This window comes from Podarcis cretensis (assembly GCF_951804945.1).
Source record: "Podarcis cretensis genome assembly, chromosome: 8".
NCBI classification, from domain to species: Eukaryota; Metazoa; Chordata; class Lepidosauria; order Squamata; family Lacertidae; genus Podarcis; species Podarcis cretensis.
Window position 1 is genome coordinate 52,935,952 of NC_137177.1, and position 16,483 is coordinate 52,952,434.

General features: G+C 43.2%; 1 protein-coding gene across 3 annotated transcripts in view; it reads right to left on the reverse strand.

Annotated features, from left to right (window-relative positions):
* The window catches only part of ANKRD11 (ankyrin repeat domain containing 11), a 195,528-nt gene that overhangs the window by 45,866 nt on the left and 133,179 nt on the right, over positions 1–16,483 (reverse strand). For all 3 annotated transcript variants that reach the window (XM_079988691.1, XM_079988690.1, XM_079988689.1), the window contains exon 4: positions 10,844–10,982. In XM_079988691.1, coding sequence (XP_079844817.1) covers positions 10,844–10,982 — 139 coding nt within the window. The remainder of the gene's footprint in view (positions 1–10,843; positions 10,983–16,483) is intronic.

Here is a 16,483-nt window from a genome sequence, read left to right on the forward strand (position 1 = left end):
TGCTTCTCTGCAATTGTGGAAATTGTCACTTAGAAGCTGTGGTTTGTTCCACAAACAGTGTGGGTCAAATGGCATGTTTTGTACTCACAAATGTATGGCAGTGGTGAGGGACCCTTTTCAGTCCAACAGCTGAATTCACTTGTGGACAGCATTTCACAGTGATGACCACAGACAGAGGCTAAAGTGAGCAACAGGTATGACTTTTGCCTTTGAGCAGCAGGCTACATACAGCCACAGAGAAGTCAGAGGTTTCCACACACCCCTCACACCTTTCCATCCAGGCAAGCAAGGCCTTATCACAATTCAAGCACACACTCCAGTCAGCCAAAATCAATCAAGGAGAACACAGAGCAGGGCCAGTAATGGGTGTGGACTGGGGAGCATCTTCAGGGCCACATGGAGAAGGCTGAAGGGCCATTTCTAGACTCTGAGTCTGAGGTTTCCACTCCCTCCTTAGAGACAAGTTGCATGAAAATATTTCTGACATACTTTCTATTCCTGCCCAGTCTCCTAAAAATTATTTTGTTGCCAAGGAATTTAAAATATTTTTCATACTTTTACTGTTGCCCATGAGGAAATGAAAAGAAGCCATTTCTATTCCTTATCCCTAAACCAACCCACCAGGCTGGGAAGTATCTGACACTGTTCATAACAGCATTTGTCAACAAGGAAAGGCTAGTATTGATGGATATATTTCTCGGTCCCTGAAGCTTGCTCTCAATTTCTTCCTTTCAGAAAGGAAGTTGCCAGGGCCAAAACGACAGGACAGCACCCCTCCCCCCCCCCAGTCAGATCCTCGATGCCAAATTTCACAGATGGCTGAGTAACTAGTGCTGCAGTTTCTAAGAATGATGTGTGCTAGACTAGGTACAATGTACTACCATTATAGGGTGCGGCTCGGAAGGACACCCCCCCATTCATTTAATTCTATGGTTGCTAGGTGAGGACAGTCTCTTGGCTTTTTCCCTTAAGCAAAAGGGCTAAAGTTACACAAATAAAGACCCAATGCAGAACAGCCCATTGGAGTCCACAGCTGCACGGATGGTATTAAAGCCAGCAACAGAAATGCAAACAAGTAACAGTTTCATACACTAAGACATTTCTCAGTAAGCCAGCAATTCTCACGGATTCTCCAGCCAATTAAGCAACTTGTGACTAACAAGCCTGTTCCCATGGAAGCCAGTTCAACCTATATCAGCAGCAGCCGGTTAAGCAACCCAACAATGTTCATATTCCAGGATGGGGTGGGGGGTGGGGAATAATAGCTGACAGTTCATCTGACTCATCACGCATTGCTAATCCACTAATTAGCATCACAAACACGTTTAAAGATTAACACAGTGGATGCTGAAACACAGCAGTGTTTTGTAAAGACACTGGAGTCAACTAGACCTGCCTTTCTTCATGCCACAAAGGTGATCAGGTGTGTAGAGCAAGGTAGGTCACAATATAACCCTGTTCTTTCAAAGCCTGAAAGATTCAGTGCCACCTATTTGCTAAATGAAGACAATCTAGGCGTTAGGCAACACCTCTCCTTAGTGTATCTGGTGCTTCGCAGGGCCATGAAGATGTAACATCACTTCAACAGGAGCAGCTGCTGATGCCAGAAATGGCATATCGTAAATATAACACTGTAGCCAAAATTGATTTTGTTCAGAGTTTTCCATGGAATTTATTAGGGAAAATATTCAACAGCTGACTATGAACTGATATGGACCTTGCTCTTTATTTGACGGATTTCAAATACTTGTGGCCTCTTTTAGTGGACAGATTCTATAAGACATGTCTTTTTGGTCATATCATGGATGTGGGGATCTTTTGCTTTTAATACGTATGTTTGCTATAATTGGTTTTAGGTTTTTATTATTGCATTGTAAGTCACTTTGTGTCACTTTTGCAATAACAGTAATAACAAACAACAAAAACAACAATACTGACTCTAAAGTAATTTAAATATGGTTCCTAATCCTGGAATCTGACACACGATGTGCATATGTGTATTCATGAAAGTACCAACAGACTTTTTCTGGCTCTCATGATGTGAAGAAGTCTATCTGAAAGCCTGCAACACACTGCAGTAAGTTCTAGTGCTTCATTGTAGCCTCCTGTCAGGTCTCCTAACCCAGCATCTCATGATCACATCAGTGCATCTCAGTTCCAATCTCAGTTCAGGCATGAACCCTTAGCTTTAGACAAAGCAATGTGCAATATGAATATGATAATACTGGTCATTCAGATTGTTTTAAGGATTACTGTGATTGTGTATGTGAAAAGTTGTTCCTGAGCCTGAACAGAGGTAGACTGGAGTAAGACAGATAAGTGAAAATACAAGGCTTGCTTTCAGAGACCACCAGTGTGTTTTATGGTTCTTTACTTCAGAGGAAACTTACATCCTATTGCAGCATGAAAGGCCTGTATTTGAAGAAGCAAAAAACATTTTTCTCATCACTTGGAGTCAAGAATCTAAGTGTCCTCCACAAATTCCCTAATCACATGTATGTACTGGGTAAAGTGCAATGCAAAATTCCAATTTTTATGAACATGTCCAATGCTGGGAGGTAACCAAAACTTATGTCTAGTCCTCATGAGGTTTTTTTTGTTGTTGTTGTTAAAAAAAAATCTGTGGCTGGGCTGTACCACTTTAGACTGCAGGTATAGCAGGAAGAATGTTCAAGCCTGTCATTCTCTTTGACTTGATAGTTTTCTTATGTGCATGAATGCATTGATTGATTGATTGATTGATTGATTGACTGATTGATTGATTGTATGAAGGATCATACTGTCATGTGCACATACCCCTGCTGCCTAAAGTGGCACAGTCCAAACACAGGTTGGCTATTTCCACCTAAACTAAGTCTTAGTCATAGTAGCTGCACAGATGAGAAGCCGGGCAGTGTGAGGTTTTGGGGACCTTTTATTATTTGTTTTGAGGAAATTCCATTATTTTCACCTTTGCTTGTTTATGGTACTCTCTCTTGCTCTGGTGCCAAAGAGGACTCCGGACTTGGACTGCACAACTTGAATGCACTGCTACAGCAGTCAGGAAGATGACCATGGCTAGCAACACAATCTCTTACATTCACAGTATCAGCATTGCTATCACACTGCAAGGACTATGCACCTCTGACAAACATCATGAGTCAGGCATCATCTACTCCCTCCTCTACCTTAACAAGGAACTGCAGAATATAGGAATAAAGTTAAAACAAGACAAGGTCTCTCTCTCTCTCTCTCTCTCTCTCTCTCTCTCTGTGTGTGTGTGTGTGTGTGCGTGTGCGTGCACGCGTGTGTGTGTGTGTGTGTGTGTGCTCGCATAAAACCACCCAAGCAGCTTAAAACATAGCAGCTTAATGACAGGGCAGAATCTGCAGCTGCTAGAATGACAGGCAAAAAGGCAGGTTAATGATCAATCTTCCACAGATGGATCTAAGGGCAGCAGTTTTCAGATTACCACACACTGGGTTTAAATTGTTTCTGCCTTCTGAAGATTTCCCCACACCCCCAGTTTCGAAAGAGCATTGGATTCTCCCTTCCTACAGTAACCAACAGTGAAATCTTGCACTGTGCTGGTAAACAACTGCTGCATTCCACTCCAAAGATAGCCAAGCTCGACTGACCCAAAGACTGCCCATAACATGCTGTTCACTTGCATCTTAGGAGAGATGTTGGAATGATTTAATATTTGGAAGAGTTCCCTAATATGTTTTGGTGACAGATAAAGGAAATGTGGAATCTTCTATTTATTTCTCTAGTATTGTGGATTTCCTTTACCCCATAAAACTGTGGTAGGGAGAAGTGCCATTGAAGTTCATTTCCCCCTCAAAATAACATTACTAAATAGCAGCCAATGGCAGGAATGTTCAACTTGGACCCTAGTTTTAAACAACAGTTCAACCATGGAGCACCCTTGTAGCTAAGAAAAGTCATTTTACCTCTACAAAACAGAATGACAATTTTCACAGTATTGTTGCAAGGATTTAATTATTAAACACTGCAACCCATTTTGCATTCTCAATACAAGACTAAACCCTAAAAGCCTAGATTCAGGTAGACAAACTTAGTTGATCTCTAAGGTGCTACTGGACAATTTTTTTTTTATTTTTTTATTCCTAAAAGCCTAGACATCAGATCAAAATAGCTTACCTTGGAGCAATCTGTAACTAAGAATTTGCAAAGGCTTGTTTCAGTATTTTTATTATGAGTGCTGCGAGAAGGATGCATAATATTTTAAAGTGCTGCTGTTTTTAGCTGTATCACTGGATTTTTGAAAAAATAAACAATTCTTTATGTTTTAAAGGAAACTGCTTATTTTAAGAGTTTTTGTAAGCTACCTTGGGAGGGCTTGGTGGCATATCAATATTTGATATAAATATTTAATATAGAGAGAAATAAACAGTCTCCTATAATTACTTGACATTTGCCCACTACCACCATCTGGACCTCCATAAAGAGAAAAGGCTTTCTTCTCACAAAGTCTGCCACACACTTTCTCTCCTCCCTCTGTAACAGCAGCAGCCATATTATTCTCATTTGAAAGGACCAAAAAGGAATATGGTAGCCTGTGTGTGGCTTTGAGAAGCTGCTCTGTTCCTCAGCTTCAAAATGGCCAATTTCCTGAAGGCTTTACTATTAAACAGGCCTCTCTCTATGCCAGGGGTGAGTAACCTATGGACCGCCAAATGTTGCTGAACCACAACTCCTATCATCCCTTACCACTGGCCATGCTGGCTGAGGCTAATGTGAGTTGAGTCTGAAAACACCTAGAAGCCACTGGTTCTCCATCCATGCTCTATGCCCTGCAAGCCAGTCAAGTTTCAGAAAGCCATAGCTGCATCTTCCAACCACCAGAAACAAAGGACTCAAGGGAATTCAGAGCATACATTAAAAGCATTCAGTGTGGCCTAACTGAAACAGCATACCAACCACTAAATAGCATGTGTTGAAACTGTAGAAGCAGGCAGACTACATGACACAATACAGATATACAGAAAGGAAGAAGGCATACAGCTCTAGGAGGGGGAGTTTGGCACCTTCAGTCAGATCCATGACTCAGCCAGCAGCTCACAAAAAATCAGGCAGGAGATTACAGCCAACAAGAGCAAAGACAGAATTTTGGGAAGCTTCCCCTGCTGACCAACTGCAGCAGCTTTACCATCACTCAGGTCATTTCAAAGCCCTTCTACTATGGCTCCTGCTGCTGAGACACCCCATCACCAGATTTAGTGATCTGAAGAGTGCAGAGCTTAGATTTGGAAGAGCTCCAAGCCCTTGTCTCAACACAGCACCAAAGAGCTGCCTGGGGCCGCATTAGTGAGAAAGGATTTCTAAAATATGTTCTTGGCCTCTGCTTTCTTGTTCCATTCTGTCTTGGCTGCATCATACATAATTATATACAGAATACAGTTGCCCAAAATGGGGAACGGCCAATGTTTCTAGCACACTTTGGAGGCTGCTGGGTGTGGCATGGGGGGGGGGAATGAGAGGAACAAAATGTGAGACCTGTCAGAAGAGGGAAATATCAGGTAGACTATGGACTGTTCCTTCAAAACAGAGAGTGTTGTATCAGGTATCCCAAACAGATTACACTTTTTTATATAGAACAAGGCAGGAAACCATCTCAGGAATTCTGTGAACCAATAAAAAGATGCCACCTCTACCATTCTGTATAATACTGGTCTGCCTTTTAAAACAAACACATCACCAACATTTGTGCTTTGCTTGCAGCACAAAGATCTGAAGCTTCAACTGACTTTAAATGTGGCAGACTCACCTTTGTTTAGAGATTTTTAAGCAGACATCAGGGATGCTGCAGTGTGCTTTTCCCACCAGCAGGACTTCATGACCTGCAAGGTACCTTCCAACTCTATGATTCTATAAACCTGACTATTTGAATGGGTTCAAGAAGTATGATATTTGTCCTACAAGTAATAAAAAATGATAGTGTAACATGAGCTTGAACACTGTATGCAGGCCATCTTCTACATGTCACACTAAGTGGGGGAAATGCCTTTGTTTAGCATTCTGAGAATGTGCTTCTAAATCATCACACTGAGATGTAAATAACGCAGCTCAATAATAAAGCTGCTTATTTCTCCTCAACACATCAGCCTTCCTGTGTGCCCTACATGTTTTCAGCTCATGCTGAGGAGTGGGAGTGACTTCAAAAACATTTTCAGTGAACAGATGCCTGCTAACTGCATCTTACTACTAGGAGTGGAGGAAAGAGCTCTGGAGGCTGCTGTAGTTTATCACATGAGTGGACACGGGAGTTACATAAACAAGAAAGAAGGAACCATGTGTAATCTGTCACATCAGGGAAACAATGGACAGAACACATAGCCCACTTTTGGACCATAAGTGCAACCATGCATTATTCATACACCAGAAGCAACAGCCATATAGAGTTGCTTCAAGAGCAATCTCCACCCAGAGTTCTTCTAATCCTTAAGTATTCCCTCCTTTTTCAAATGACATCAATGCCAATTCTCCCTTTGTAAACAAATCAAGTGCTGAATTCACTTTGGGTTTTTTATTAGTACAGTGGTACCTCGGGTTAAGAACTTAATTCATTCTGGAGGTCCGTTCTTAACCTGAAGCACCACTTTAGCTAATGGGGCCTCCCGCTGCCGCTGCGCGATTTCTGTTCTCATCCTGAAGCAAAGTTCTTAATCTGAGGTACTATTTCTGGGTTAGCGGAGTCTGTAACCTGAAGCGTCTGTAACACGAGGTACCACTGTATTTATTAAAGATTTTTTGTGTAACAATCAAATAATCAACAAGAAGGAGGAGGAGGAGGAGGAGGATTGTCATCCCAGGATTAGCAGCCATGGAGACAATGGCTTAATCAACTCAGATGGCAAACTTCACTCTCATGTGTCCATTTATTTCACAAGTTTGATTTGTCATGATTTGTTCTTGAAGTTATGGAATCTAAGGACTTGGGCTTTACTGAGTTAGTATAAGTTGCGGGGCGGGGGTGAAGGAGAAGTTGTAGCATTCGTTCCCTTCTCTAATGTGGGCTGGGGCAATTTTTTAAAAAAATGAGACCTAGTTTTGTCTGCATCCTTAAGGGGTCCACAAGTCTGCTTGCGGTATTGAGTGTTCCATCAGCCCATGTTTGTGATCAAATAACTCCAGTCTTCCTGTCCAGCTTCAAAAGGTCTGAAATATTCCCTGCAGTTGCACTGTACAAAGAAGCACAGTGCAACAGTGGGGGAAACCCAAGACCCCACTCCAGTTCTAAGTTGGATAGAACAGCTCAGTATTTTGGGTGTCAACACTAAGAGGACCCTGGCAGCCAGGAACAAAAACTATCTCCTGCTCTCTCTCTGTCCCATAATTCCACATTTGGAGCTAGAGCAGGGAACAGGGAATAGTGAACATTGCAGCAGTTACATTGGGCTGTAGAAGCCTGATGCAACTGCAGGTATGATCGCTATCTCCCTTCTCAGGTCCAGACATGAAGATAGGTGTTGTTTCTGACCTCATAAGGTCAGAGAGCAGAGGAGGGGCACAGCATCCTGGCAAGCATAATTTTTGGCTTGGCTACCTAGACACGGCATAAATTGTAGATCACTGCTCACTTGCCTTAACACACACAACCCTGCAAGCTTACACAGCAAAAATCTCATAAAAATGAGAGGGCCCACAAGCAGCTTAACACAATACAGTGGTACCTCGCAAGACGAATGCCTCGAAAGACGAAAAACTCGCAAAACGAAAGAGTTTTTCGTATTTTGAGTTGCTACGCAAGACGGATTTCCCTATGGGCTTGCTTCGCAAGACGAAAACGTCTTGCAAGTTTGTTTCCTTTTTCTTAAAACGGTGCATTCACTTTGAGGAGCAACTCATAGCACACGGTGTGGTAGCCTTTTTTGAGGTTTTTGAAGACTTTGGTGATTTTTGAAGCTTTTCCAAAGTCCGTGCTTCGCAAGACGAAAAAACTCGCGGAACGAATTAATTTCGTCTTGCAAGGCACCACTGTATTGGCATAAGGCCCCTACACTGCACTGACAGGGAAAGCAGGATGGGGTTGGTGCTCTTCCTCCTACTAACCATGACATTTGGGAAACTTGTCACCCTGAAGGTGGTGACCTTATATTCTGAGGACTGACATGCCCAACATAGTGGCTTACAGCTAAAGGCACCTCTAATTCCCAGTATACCTGCTGCTATACTAAGGGCTCCACCAATTTCTACTGTGATTTTTAGGGACAGAGAAAATCTAGCATCAAATGAGACTTCCTAATTCCCACTTTATATATATTTAGAAGCAAATTTTACACTTGGGGAAAAAGAAGTCATTGGAGACATTGAATAACAGAGGCAGCATTTTCACAAACAAGGATGCACTATGGTAGCTTTCACCAAGCTGGTACACTCCAAATGTTTTGGACTACAACTCCCACCCATCCAAACCTTCCAGAAGGCACCAGCTTGGGGAAGGCTGCATCATAGGAATGATTAGTCATCTGTGAGACACATCTAGCCATGTTGATAACTGCACTCAGCATAATGGGGCCAACTGTGGCTTCTTAGTGCAGGCAACAGTAAAAATACATCTGACAACAGCCTTCCTGTGTTGCCCACTATTTATGCAGCACACTCATCATAAGAAGCAAAAGGTGACAGATGTACTTTACTGCTGCGCTGTTTTGGTAACATAACACAAATTCATTGAGATGGGAGATGGGGGAGAAGAGAGAGAAGTGCAACTTAATTCCTCCCCCCCCCAAAAAAAAATAATCCCTGAAAGTTATAAATTGGCAGCTATCAGAAATATTGCTTTGCCCCAATACCAGAAACCAAGCAAAAAACAGAAAAAAATGGACATTAACATGGTATTATGTTGGGGGCAGGGTTTGCTGGAACTCTATTTGAACCAATATGTTTGGACTGACCAACAAATGGAGCTCTTCCTCATTCTTTTGGCAGGGGTATTGAATGCTAACCTCATTGCCCTAAGCTCAGCCTAGAGGAAGACTGCAGAACATGCACTCAAATTATTGTGCAAGAAGATGGAAGATCTTAGCATTATTTTCCACAATATTACACTTTGACTGGCATGAGTTACTCTGGAGGATGTTGGGTACATAAAACTGAAGGTGGCTTCCCAGATCCAGTTGCCAGATACGTCCATGGGTCAAGAAAGTGAATGTGTGCAGCTAAGGGGGTGAAGGATTATGCGAGCTGTAGTCCAAAACATCTGGAGGACAGCAGACTGGAGAAAGCTAGCATAGACCAAAACAAGAAGAAAGCACTGTAAATTGCCCCATTCCTCTGGCAAGAACAAGCACACCTTAGTGTATTTCAACAATGCCAGAAGCAAAGACGTTCAAGTGTATGATAACTACAAATGTATCAAAACACATAATACTGGCACCACTCCCTCCTCCTGTAAACTGCCAGCCACTGCCTACAAAACAAACAATCACCACCTTTTCAACTGTATCCAATGTTCAATTACCACCATATTGATATCCCTGGCACAGATTAGGTACTTGCATATGGTGTGCAAATGTTAAGCAAATGGCTTCTTCTTGGTAGTGGGAGTCCATTGGTAAACTATAAATTTAGGTTCCTCTTTCCAACAAGACCCTCCTTACAATATATACCAACATAACTTTAAACTTTAAACAGTAAGACATGGCACAGAGAGAAGAAAGTGTAAACTGATGTTGTGAATTCAGAATTTTGCATAGCAAGGGCTCAAAAGTGTAGTAAATCCAACTACTATGAAACATTAAACTTCTTAAAGCATACTATTTAGGACAGTCGGGTGTGTCTGTCCAGGCCACAAACAATGTAAGTTGAACAGAGTGAACAGAGATGCAGCTTGTTGAGGAGAAAGAAAGATGCCTTATGCAATATGTCAAAAGCACATGCTAGCATGTCATTCAGAACAGCTTTCTTAATTACCATATTTTTCACTCTATAAGACGCACCAGACCATATGACACACCTAGTTTTTGGAGGAGGAAAACAAGAAAAAAAATAATTCTGAATCCCAGAAGCCAGAACAGCAAGAGGGATCACTGCACAGTGAAAGTAGCAATCCCTCTTGCTGTTCTGGCTTCTGGGATAGCTGCGCAGCCTGCATTCGCTCCATAAGACGCACACACATTTCCCCTTACTTTTTAGGAGGGAAAAAGTGAGTCTTATAGAGCAAAAAATATGGTAATTTAAAAAGTAATTGGAACCCTTGAAGTCAAGCCAGTAAGGCTGACATTATTTTCTTTGTAAAACTTATATGCTGTCCTTCAATATAATCTCAGGATAACTCATACAATAAAAACTGCGTAACTGAATTTTAAAAATCAATAAGCACAGAACTTCAGATAAAAACTAAGCAACAAAATAAACACATTCTAACAGTTAAAGTCTGGGAAACTAAGGAAATAGTTGCCTAGCGCCAAAAGAAAGCAAAATAAGAGCCAAACAAGCCACTTGCAGCAATAATTCCAGAAATAGGGTGTCACCACCAAGAAGCTCCTCTCCCCAGTTGCTTCCCACCTCAATTACAATGGAGGCACCCAGAGGACTGACATTCCTTCAGAGCGGCATTCTCCAACCTAATGCCTCCCAGATATTTGGACTAGAGTTCCCATCAGCCCCAGCTAGCATGAATATCCTGGCAGGAGGTTATGACAGTTGTAGGCGAAAACATCAGGAGGGCACAAGATTGAGGAAGGCTGCTTAAGACCTTGGCATTCCTCCTGCACCATTCCACACAGGAGGCCACATTTTGCAAATACGAAGTTATTTCAAGTGCTTATACCCTGCTCATTAGCCTAAGAGGCTCTCAGAAAGGCTTATAAAAATCAGCTGTAAAACAGTCCCTTACCTGTATCCGAATCTTTTTGATCTCCATTTGTTCCAACAGTGAAAGGCAGCTTCCGTTTTGTAGCTCTCTCTTTCACCTCCTTGCCGCCATCACTCCGGTCCAATTTTGGAGTCTTGGTTAGAGAAACTTTATCTTTATCCTAGAAGGGAAAATAAGAGATCTTCATAAGAATCTAATATTTGCAATCAGCAAGGCTGTTTTTGCTAAGCAAATTTATAGTGCCAGAGGATATTCAACAGACCTTACCAAACCTGTTTGTCCATAGAGAAACACATTCGCACATTCCCAGAAGCCAAAATGGCAGCTGCAGGACTTTCCACCACCAATGGATTGACCAGACTATTGATTTAAAGGGTACCCCTGCAACATTTTAGCCTTGTAGAATGGTCCTGAAATACCTGATTAGGTAGCAAGTGTGCTACATCCAATATACATGTAATGGATGGGGAGTGGGAATCAGCTTGGCTGTAATCATCCTGGCAGCAATAGGAATCACTGTGATTCTGAACATGAGTGGTGCAGGCACCACTGAATATTGTCTGTGCCATTGCCTACAGTGGGCAACACTATTTACCGTATTTTTCGCCCTATAGGATGCACTTTTTCCCCTCCAAAAATGAAGGGGAAGTGTGTGTGCGTCCTATGGGGCGAATGCAGGCTTTCGCTGAAGCCTGGAGAGGGAGAGGGGTCGGTGTGCACCGACCCCTCTCCCTCTCCAGGCTTCAGGAAGCTATCCGCAAGCCGTGGGAGCCTGCGGGAGTTCTCCCCGGGCTCCCCCGGCTTGCGCAGAGCTGCCTGCATCCCGAAGCCCCGGCGCGCTGAGCGGTTGCGCCGGGGCTTCGGGTAGATCTGCGCAAGCCGCAGGATGGCTCCCCCGGCTTGCGCAGTGCTGCCTCTTATCCCGAAGCCCCGGCGCGCTCAGCAGTCGCGCCGGGGCTTCGGGTAGCTCTGCGCAAGCCGTGGGAGGGCTCCCCCGGCTTGCGGAGAGCAGCCTGTTCTCGGGGCTGGGGTTGGGGGAAGCTCGGGCTTCCCCAGCCCCAGCCTCGCGCCTTGGGGGGGGGATAATTTTTTTTTCTTTATTTCCCCCCCAAAAAACTAGGTGCGCCTTGTGGGCCAGTGGGCCCTATGGGGCGAAAAATATGGTACATCCTCTCCATTGCATAGGGTTGTTGTTTTAATAAAATAAAAATATTTACTGGCTCTTTTCTTCTCCTGAAAACTTATTTGGCGTTTATAGGGAGGAAATACATCCTATGATTTAAAAAGTGAAATTCCTTCTTCCAAAATGGCAGAGATTTTCCCTGTGGCACATAACATTGTGAGCTCAAACTATTAGAATATTCTGGCAGCTGATCAGCCTGCTGCAAAGCTTCCCAGCCATTTATAGGATCACCCTTCCTACCAGAAAAAAATGTACTTAAAGCATATGTTCTGTCTACATCAGCTTGTAATCTTGTCCCCGCTGTGTGCAGAAAGGGATGGGGGAAGAAGGAGGGGGGAGAAGGATGGTCAGTTCTCCCACCAGAAGGAAAAGATGGCAACAATCTCCTATGAACATCCCACTTCAGTGAGTGTTTCACTCTTCACTGTCACTGTGGAATCCCATTAAATAACAATGGCAACTCTCAAACCTGTTTCTGGTTTTACATCTGGGTGGGGAGGCAGCTTTTTAAAAATCTCCATAAAGGGAGTATACATTTTCTAAAATCCAAATCTGTTAGAAGCATCTACTATAATCTTAAGCAGCTAGATGACTGAGGCTTGAAGCCTTTTATGGAAAACCTCTCACACATACACACATATTCTTCCTCTGAGACTTCGGAAGCTCTTGGTACCACAGATCCCTCTCCCTCAGAATGAAATGCTTCAAAATAACCTGCTAAATAACCTACTGCACCATGTACCATTGCATGTCTTATAAACTCAGAAGTTTTAAGGATGCCACGAACAAGAGGTTAAGGACCAATGATTCAAATAGCTATCAAGGACCTACCAAGGCCTTATATCTGTTTATTTAAAAGGAGTCTTTTGTCAAAGCTGCATTCCATATGATAGCTACCCTCATTTCTGATGCATATGCAAACATAATTTGATGGGCCAGAGCACTTGTAAGAAACCTACATATAAAAGTGGTTCATCTCCAAAAGAAGACTTTGCCAGGAGCTTCACATTCACATCAACCCAGCTCAGTTATTGTTCTTGAATTTGCATTTGGAAGCTTAAAATATAAATTATTTTATTAAGCTTGGCATGTGCTTGAGTACTTTCGCTTTTTTAATCAGTGAGAGTTCTCTGTGATGCTGCTCTTGTAGCAGTCAGACTAGAACTGAGTAGGAAGTCACTTGTTCTAGCACTAGAGGCAAAATGTCTATCATTCAGGAGAGGAGATATGAGTGCCAGCACAAAAGCTTCAACTCTAGGATGTTTCTGGGATGTGTTTTGCACAGGCCATGGGCCCATTTGTTTACCTGCACAAACATCACCAAAAACTTGTGTATGTGTGTCTGGGACTCTGTTTTACTTCAAGAATGTACCAGACCAAAGGGAATGCACTTTAATTTTGCTTTTAAGTAAACATGGGTAATGGTATCAACAATTTATTCAATCTACTGGGATTGGGGGAAGAGACACAACACAACAATGCTGACTGCATCACTCATAAGATTGTGGCAGGTGACTCGAAGTCATAAGACCAATGAATACACATTACTCCTTCCTCTTTCTTGGTTATACTCTGGCATGGGCTCTGGATGGGGATTTTAAAAATATGTTTTCCTCCACTGGTCTGTTCTATTTACTCCCCACTTCCTTAGAGTCACCAGCAACAAAAAGTACATTTCAGTCATAAAGTATTTCCAAATGGGTTCCAAACTAATAAATCAGGAATCCTATGCAGTATGATCAGCTTCAGTTTCATACAAGAATTCTTAAACTGCTTTCATGTAACAAGAGTCCTACTCTGCTTTTGTGGGCAGTCAAGAATTAAGCGACATTCAGAAAGGGGGACATGCTATTAATATTTGTAAGTAAAAAAGAGAAGTGCCCTTATTAAAAGAAATTCTCTCGTTGAAATTTTAGGGTGTCAGAACAAATTTGCAAGAGCCAAAATAAAAACTATAATTTCTCTTTATGAACATTCTTTTTAAAAAGCATTCTCAAGCCTGTGAACCATTCGTAGGAGAGATGGAAGATACTATCTTCAAGGTTCTGACTGGAGTAGTGATGTACATCAGTGTACTGCACATATTTTCATATTTGTAGTTTATTCTGCCTCTAAGTTTCAATTCATTTAGGGCAGAAAGGAACAAGATTGGTTGCAAACTGTAGAATTGAATAGCCAAGGGAAAAGGGTACAAAACTATGTAGGGCACTGAAGCCCTGCCTAATCCATGTACACAGTTCTCAGCTCCTACCCACCTTTCTAATCTCTCAGCAACAAATGGGCCAGAAACTTGACTGGCAAACTCCACAGTGAGACTCCAGTCTTAACTAACACACACACACACACACACGCACACACACACGCACACGCACGCACACACACAAAATTTGCCTTTTTCTGATCAAGAAAAACCTTAGGATGTTAATATGGGCAACTTCTTTCTTCAGTCCTGCTGAAAAATAGTGTGGTAACAATGCAGTTAATCTTTCCCACTACCAAACTCATGGGTGTTTTTGTCTCCCCAGCCCATCCTGACACTGGAAACTAACAACATTGTAAAAGTATTTTCCCACAGTGCAGGTTCTTGAAGAACAACCTTGAGTTAATTGAATCAATCACCTTTCCCCCCAAAATGTACCAGTACCTCTTCAAATACACTCAGAAATCCCATTTCAATCACAGGGAATAATAATATCATCTTCATAGTACATGTAGTCCTGGGAACATAAGTTGCTACAACTCTTACTTCTAGAACATGGAGAATGCAAAGCGCTTACTGAAGTACATAAGCATGTGTGCACATTCCGTGATGAAAGGCAGAGTCCCAGTTAAACCATTAAAACTGGGATTTCTTAAACAATAAACACTTATGTAGAAAGATTGATGCAGAGAATCTCAGAACAGCAGTAACAAGGGGTCAATTGTGCTTGTGTATACATGCCAAAAATTATAATTCCAGCATTGTTTGCTATTTAAGAATAAATTTCAGTGGGTGAAAATTTCTGGTGCTCTCTGTCTCTCATGAAGAGAACCCTAAAAGATCCCTTCTGAAATCAAAATTGGATTTGTTATCCTGCTTTCATTTTTTGCTCATAGTTTTAAGAAGCAGTTATAAACTTGCCAAAGCAACTTTAATAATGCTTACTTCAAAAAGATGCCATGGCAAGTACCATATTTTTCCATGTATGAGACTAGGTTTTTTTATTTTACACAAAAAAAAAAATTTTAATTGGGGCTCGTCTTGAACACGGGTAGTGCTAAGAGGTGTTTTCTTAATTTGGAGTCCCCCAAAATAGGGGAGTGTCTTATACATGGAAAAATACAGTAAATCCATATGCTAGGAAACTTAAGATTCATTGCATGTGACCTTATGTCTGCCCCCTTCATATACTTTATTGAAACTTTTCATCATGCAATACAATAAAACAAACTAATGTGACAGGTACATGCGGGAACATCGGCTGGGTGAGGACTGCAGGGCCTGCTCCCTTCCAGGGCCTTTTCCAACTGGCCCAGGGGGCGTGGCCCAGGCCCTCTCTCCCGGCTACAAAGGGACTCCTGCTGCAGTGAGGCCTCGGACCATCGGCTGGGTGAGGACTGCAGGGCCTGCTCCCTTCCAGGGCCTTTTCCAACTGGCCCAGGGGGCGTGGCCCAGGCCCTCTCTCCCGGCTACAAAGGGACTCCTGCTGCAGTGAGGCCTCGGAACATTGGCTGGGTGAGGACTGCAGGACCTGCTCCCTTCCAGGGCCTTCTCCAACTGGCCCAGGGGGCGTGGCCCAGGCCCTCTCTCCCGGCTACAAAGGGACTCCTGCTGCAGTGAGGCCTCGGAACATCGGCTGGGTGAGGACTGCAGGGCCTGCTCCCTTCCAGGGCCTTCTCCAACTGGCCCAGGGGGCGTGGCCCAGGACCTCTCTCCCGGCTACAAAGGGACTCCTGCTGCAGTGAGGCCTCGGAACATCGGCTGGGTGAGGACTGCAGGGCCTGCTCCCTTCCAGGGCCTTTTCCAACTGGCCCAGGGGGCGTGGCCCAGGCCCTCTCTCCCGGCTATAAAGGGACTCCTGCTGCAGTGAGGCCTCGGAACATCGGCTGGGTGAGGACTGCAGGGCCTGCTCCCTTCCAGGGCCTTCTCCAACTGGCCCAGGGGGCGTGGCCCAGGCACTTATTTGGAACAAACGTTTTGGGAAGGGTGGGAAGTGTTCTGCCATTCTTCCCTGTTCCAGGTGGTTAATGTCCTCAAGCAGTCGGTGGCAATTTAAATTTAAATTTTTATTTTTATTTTTTTCCCACTTTTTTCCATTGTTGGGGGTGGCTGGGATGGATATTTAGTTGGGGATTAATTTTAGTATAATTGTTCTGTTTCTTTTTGTTGTTGTTGTTTTATTGGTTCTGTATAGTTTGTGTTTTGTTTTTAAGGGGCGGGATCAGGGCTGCCTGGGAGTGGGGCCCCAGCCAACACGATGGCTGGGACAAGTTCCACA